This window comes from Silene latifolia, chromosome 9, assembly GCF_048544455.1.
Source record: "Silene latifolia isolate original U9 population chromosome 9, ASM4854445v1, whole genome shotgun sequence".
NCBI lineage: Eukaryota > Viridiplantae > Streptophyta > Magnoliopsida > Caryophyllales > Caryophyllaceae > Silene > Silene latifolia.
The window spans coordinates 165,827,439-165,834,260 of record NC_133534.1 but is presented as its reverse complement, the minus strand read 5'-3'; the positions used below and the strand labels follow the sequence as shown (position 1 = coordinate 165,834,260).

Here is a 6,822-nt window from a genome sequence, read left to right as displayed (position 1 = left end):
TTCCTTTTGAAACTCTTTGAACTTGTCAAAGGCTTCACTTTTGTTCTTCATTAAGTAGACATACCCATATCTACTTAAGTCATCGGTAAAAGTAATGAAGTAGTGAAAACCTCCTCTAGCGGTGATGGTTAATGGTCCACACACATCCGTGTGTATGAGAGCCAAAACCTCACTTGCTCGTGTCCCTTTTCCCGCAAAAAGGTGCACGAGTCATCTTGCCTAAAAGGCAAGACTCGCATGTACCATAAGATTCGAAACCAAATGGTTTGAGCACTTTTGATGAAGCAAGTCTCTTAATGCGTCTTTCGTTTATGTGGCCTAAACGACAATGCCAAAGGTAGGATTCGTTTGGATCACCCTTTTTGAGCTTTTTAGTTTCCATATGATAAACGTCATTAACATCATTTAAAACATAAATGCCTCCAATTGAAATGGCCTTGCCATAAACCACATCATTTAAAGAAAAAGTACAACACTTGTCCTTAATCATAAAACAAAAGCCTTCCGCGTCTAACGCGGAAATGGAGATGATGTTCTTAGTTAAAGTTGGTACAAAATAACACTTATTTAAATACAACTCTAAACCACTAGCTAAAGTGAGCACATAGGTCCCTACGGCAACGGCGGCTACTCTAGCTCCATTGCCCATGCGGAGATCCACATCACCTTTTGCTAGTGCTTGCACGTCCCTTATACCCTGCAAATGGTTACAAAGGTGAGAGCCACATCCGGTATCAAGTACCCAAGTGGAAGTACAAGCATAATTAACGTCTATCACATAGAGAGAGGAAATCATACCAATAGGCGTCACACGCCCTTCCTTGAGATCCTCCAAGTATTTGGGACAACTCCTCCTATAATGCCCCTTCCCATTACAATGGAAACATTCGGCCTCGGAGAGCTTGACACTTTTTGCCTTGGGATTGCCATTCACAACGGCCTTCCCCTTTCCCTTGTCAATTTTCTTTGACGATTTCTTGAATTGGGACTTTTCTTTCCCTTTTCCTTTCTTGACTCCAAGAGACATGTTCTTTAACTTCATGGTTAAAACATCTCCCTTTTCACTCCCACTAGCCTCCATATCCCTCTCCGCTTGGGTGAGGAGTGCATGAATTTCATGGTAACTCTTATCCATACCATTCATGTTGTAGTTTACCCTAAAGTGGGCAAACTTGGTGGGGAGTGAGTGAAGGATACGATCCACCACAAGAGTTTTAGGAATCTTACACCCTAGACGCTCTAGGATGTCAACATATTCGACCATTTTAAGGACATGGGGACCAACCTTTTGGCCCCTCTCAAGCTTAGCTTCAAAGAAGCGTGCCGCCGCATCGTATTGACGGACTTTAGGTGTTTGTGAAAACATAGTGATCATACGAGTGAATATCTCGTAAGCATTTAAAGAAATGCATGATAGCTTGAGGTTTGGCGATATTGACCATATCAACACATTCTTGATATCATTCAACATCCTCACATAGTCATCATGGGCGGTCCGCACCGCCGATGAAGCTCTTGCACCGGGCTCAATAGGAGGAGCATCGGTCAAGTAAGTGAGCACATTGTCGGACAACGCGGCACTTTTGATGTTGGATTCCCATTCAAGAAAGTTACTACCGTCATCTTTTAAAATACATTTGTCCATTACGGACCTTAGCCATGAATCTTTGCCTAGTGAAGTAGTCGATGGAGTTGATGAAGTTGCCATTGCGAATTAAAATGCTACAACAAAAAGGAAAATTAACATTCATTGTTTTAAAAAAAATTACTTGTAAAAACATGTTTAGCAAGTTTTAGCATTTATATAATGACCTCTCACTAAATTATATAAATGATTCCAAGACCCAAATATTAAACAAAAATGAGCATCGCTTGGGCGAAACATCCCATAATTGCGTAAATTCGGTAAGTCACGTTGACTAATTCTACCTCTAGAACTCTTGGTCGACAAATTTCCTCAAATTTATCTACTAGCCCCGGAACACAAGACCGTCTTATATCCCGTTGAGTCCAACCAATTTTGGCGTGTGATAACCGCTTACCACCCTACTTACCCAAGGTAAAAAGAGAACACCCGCTTGGGCGAGCGTGGCTCTAATGAACAAGAGATTCATAGGTGTTACTAATTGGTAAGGCTAATCTCAATTTTAGTTATGTGAGAGATCTTGTCAATTTAGTCATAAATTCCTTATAAGTGAATTAATTTGGTGAATATAAATGACGTGAATTGACAATCGCGAAAAAGAATATGCATGTGAATGGCGATTTTGGCATGCGCGAAAATAAAACAAGCAAACATGTAAGCATATGATTAAATCCTAGTATGGCCTCCTAGTTAATAAACAACTAGTCTATTACACTTCGGAAACCAACTCCTTGGTCCCTTGCCTCTTCATTCCTTAAGTGGCTCTTCCTTGTGGGATTTGGAACACCTTCCAAAAATAGACTAAAATCTCGTTGTAATCCGTCTTTTGGAAACGCCGGTAAAAATAACTATTACAAATGAATTACATAGCTATTCCTATTATACATTAATTAATAAAATGAATAAAACTATTAATTAATTACAAACCGACGATACGAGATCGTATTTAATTACAAACAAATCGATATTCCCATTCATTTCGGGTAATAACGATTAAAAATTAACTAGGCCATACTAGGTACAAAAGATAAATACTTTAAATAAATGACAATCATTCATTCAACTTAAATAAATATGCTTAAAATGCTGTAAATATGATGCCAAAATCGCCCTACCTATCTTCATTGGTATCCATCTCGGTTTTGTGGATTTAATCGATTTTTAACATGTAAAAATCAATAATTAACTCTTAAATCTCATTTAAGTCCAAACTAATTGTCCAAACTGTTTTGAACCTCAAAATTAGTCCTCACTAATTTTATGACAAGTTATTAGTTTGGTTTGGTGATTATTTGCTAATAAAATCGGAAAAATCATAATATTTAAGTAAAAATCCAAAATAATTGAAAAATTACCCAAACAATTGAAACAAAAATTTTTAGTATTCTGGAACACTCCCAAGAACACCAAAAAGTCATAAAAAATGCCCAAAAATTTCGGATAAATTTTGTGAAGAAAAAGATCGATATTTATCGGTTTTTAACCACTAAAACCAATAAATCATCAAAACAAAGTGAAAACACACATGCAAAATCACTTTTGACATTTAAATAATATTCTTAAATGTACATAAATTTATCATGGGCAGAATCAAAAATTTCGAAATAATGATTAATTAATTGGACTTTTATCGACTTTTTACTCAAAAAATCAATAAACATGCAAAAATTCGAACCAACCTTCAACCTTTTGCATACAATCAGTAGAAAACATGCATGAAATACCATAAAAAGGCCATGCACCGAATCAACATTTAACTAATTTTAGTCAATTTTTCACTAAAATGCGACATTTTGACTCGGTTTTCTACCAAAAATCATTAAAATTAGCAAAATTACTTGACAAATCACCAAAAAATTCCACAAACCTTTTGAGATCAGTAGGTATGCATGTCCCAAAAATTTCGTGCCAAAACCTCTTCTAACACAATTTTTGAGTTTTTACTAATTATCTCATAATTCATAAAAATGCTTAAAATCAACATGCAAATTACAAGCCTATGCTCTGATACCACTTGAAAGATCATAGATCCATATTAGACTCTCTAATAAAATTAATTTATCTCATAAATTGATGTTTATGTGATCTATGTAACATGCATGTTAATATGAAAGCATAAAAACAAAGTATAAGGAAAAACAATTTCCTTACATTGAATATAAGGTAAAATGGGCACAAATTAGTTCTCCTTACTAATTTGTTCTTGAGCTAAATATATGTGGATGATCCTCCTTGTATAACCTTCAATTAGAAAGTCTCCTCCAAGTAGCACCCAAGAACAACCCAAATAATATTAATAAGTAAGAACTAGTAACTTATTAATATGTACCCTTGAAAATAATACTAGTAATATTACTAACTTTTCTTAGTAATAATGTATACTAGAGAATTTGTAGAGAGATGGATGAAGTTTTGTTCACATGCAAAGTATATAATGAATTGTGTAAGAGGTAGAGTGGAGTAGTGAACAAATATATGGAGTGTAGAATGGGAAATGGAAGTGGCGGGTGGAGTGTCATCAAGTGGACAATTTTGTTTTATATTTTTATCTTACATCACATGCAAAATGTAGTATAAGACATATATTATGGTAGTATACAAAATAAGGTAAAATGATTATGTAAGTAATCATCCATTACACTTATTTTACACGGTCCACATGACCATATACGGGTCCATGTTGGTTTTTATATTTGTCGCACAAATCCGTGTAATTTCTCATTTTAAACATCGTATCATGTTTAAATGCTTCCATAATAAATTCGTCCAATTCACTCCGTAAATATACGTGTACCACTACACATATTATTTACGTACTAATATTAATCACATTAGTCAATTAGTACAATTTTAGTAAATTAACAGTTAATTAACTAAAACCCGTTTCCCAAAACTTATTATTTAATTATCGCATAATTAAATAATAACTGCCGCTCCTCGAGTTCGCAACTCGAAATCTCTCTAATAATAATCGACTAACCTCTTAGTCGATAAATCAAGGGACTAAATAAATTGTATCTCATACAATTAATTAGTTATCAATTTGGGTTCGTTCCTTTAGGTGTGACCGAAAGGGGTCAGTTGATCACCGCCGTCTCACGACAATAACGTCAAACTCTAGTCAGCCAACCGTTATCGATTTACGTTAATCAACTGACGAGGATCAAATAATTAAATATCTGATGATATTCTATTAATGAGATTTATTATGTTAACGCACTATTGTGGAGGACACTAACTCCAACATTAGGAACATTTTGTTGGGCCTTATGACCGCTTATAGAGTTCTGGCAAATTTATATAGCCTGGTCGTGGCGAGAGCTGCTATAGTATTCTAATGAGTCGATTCTTTTAACTAAAGACTATTCGCCTAAGATGGCATAGTTTCAGATTAACTTTGATTTGTGTTACTACGACCTTCATAAATGGGGTCAAATGGGCATATTTTGGGTTATGATGGCTGTGGCTAGTCGAAGGGAATGAGTGCGATAGGAATTGTCCACCCCTAGTCAGGGTTATGAAAATATCTCAGGGCCTCTTAAGGAGTAATGAACTGGAAATGCGTGGCCACGCTCGGATTGTATCCATGGTGGATTAATCCGGTCAATCAGTTATTCTTCAGATCGAGGAAACCACTCTCGATATGATCACTTGCAAGTACGACCTGAAAGACACCTTGCATTGAGTGGGAGATAGTAATAGGACAAGAGAATTGGTGACGCACACTTGTCGAGGACAAGTGGGAGATTGTTGGAATATGTGTCCTCCGACAATAATGCGATCACAACTGTTGATCATGATGATCACATGTTTAAGTCTCATTATAAAGAATTCAATTGGGAAGTAATATTTTACTGTCAACTAGTCCACACATATCGGTAATGATTGGCTGACTAGAGTTTGACATTACTGTCGTGCGACGGTGGTGATTATTTGATCCCCTAGGTCATACCTAAAGGGCAACACTATTAATTGATCAATTAATTGATCGTATAACGTTACGAGTCAATTAAATTATTTAAAATTGACGGACTATTTTGGAAGTAATATTTACGTGTCTCATTGAAATTTGATTAAATGAGATACGGTCTGAGTAATCGAATTGTTTCATTACTCAGATGAAATTATTGTTTAAAGAAACAATTAAAATTGAATGAATTATTATAAATACAAATTGTTGTGATTTATAATTGGTAAAATATTTTGGTACAAGTAATTATGAATTACTAGGTCAATTTTTGTATATGACGTATTTTTATTAATACGTTGATTTTTAATATGTTAAAAATACATAACAATTTTATGTGACATATGACATGTGACATATTGACAAATTGACAAAAATAAAATGGATTCCATTTTATGAAAGTGCCGAAATTAAGAGGAGGATTAAGCTAATATTGTGTTGATTATATTAGTGGAGAACACAATCATTTTCCCTAATAGACTAGCCATGCAACCTAGTTGTCATTGTGAAGACAAACTCTTGCATGCATTGGCTCACTCTTCTTCCCTCCTCTTCCCTTACCCGGTTTTTCATAGGAGCCAAACCAAGGGTTTTGCCTTATATTTTATCACTTGCACTACATTATAGTTTAGTGCATTAGAAAATTTATTCATTCATCAAAAATTAAGAATTTTTAGAAAGATAAAAACTTCCTTTTCTCCTCTCTTAAACCGGTTTTTAGGAGACCAAAAACCAATTTATTTTGGGTCATTTTTATGCTAAATTAATATTGTACTAGTACACATAATATTAATTTTATTAAGAGTGTGCTTTGGGTATTAAACTTTGGGAGAGATCCTATACTTGGATCTTTGTTCATCCATTGAGGAAAGCATAAGAACAAGAGAGAAGGAGATCTCTCTTGTGCCCTTATAAACCGAAATTCCAATGTAAGATAAAGTTTTCTTCTTTATATTGTTTATAGTTTGCATGCATAAGATCACCAATTAATTTTATGATTAAATTAACATAAAACATATATGAATATGTTTAGTATATAGATCTACTTTTCCTTCAAGTGGGGCCTGGCCGGATTGTTCGAGAAAAAGACCCCAATCCGAGCGTCTTTCATGCGGGACGGGCGTCTTTGGCCTGTATAATCCGAGCGTCTTTGTTTAAATCCGCTCGGATTTTGAGACAGGACCTCAGTAATTTCAGGAGCAGGCATAAG

At 35.0% G+C, this 6,822-nt stretch overlaps 1 protein-coding gene across 1 annotated transcript; it reads right to left on the bottom strand.

Moving 5' to 3' along the window:
• Positions 1 to 540: 540 nt before the first annotated feature.
• On the bottom strand, positions 541 to 3,999 carry LOC141598360 (uncharacterized). Its single transcript, XM_074418133.1, has 3 exons — positions 3,797 to 3,999; positions 799 to 1,722; positions 541 to 697 (listed from the first exon to the last, which is right to left on the bottom strand). The coding sequence occupies exons 2-3, from the start codon at positions 1,706 to 1,708 to the stop codon at positions 663 to 665; spliced, it is 945 nt and encodes a 314-aa protein (XP_074274234.1). The 5' UTR covers positions 1,709 to 1,722; positions 3,797 to 3,999; the 3' UTR covers positions 541 to 662.
• Positions 4,000 to 6,822: the final 2,823 nt, after the last annotated feature.

Coding starts and splice junctions, on each gene's coding strand:
- LOC141598360 (XM_074418133.1), bottom strand. CDS start 1,708: ATGGCAACTTCATCAACTCCATCGACTACTTCACTAGGCAAAGATTCA. Junction 698..798: donor AGGGCGTGTGACGCCTATTG/GTATGATTTCCT, acceptor AACCATTTGCAG/GGTATAAGGGACGTGCAAGC.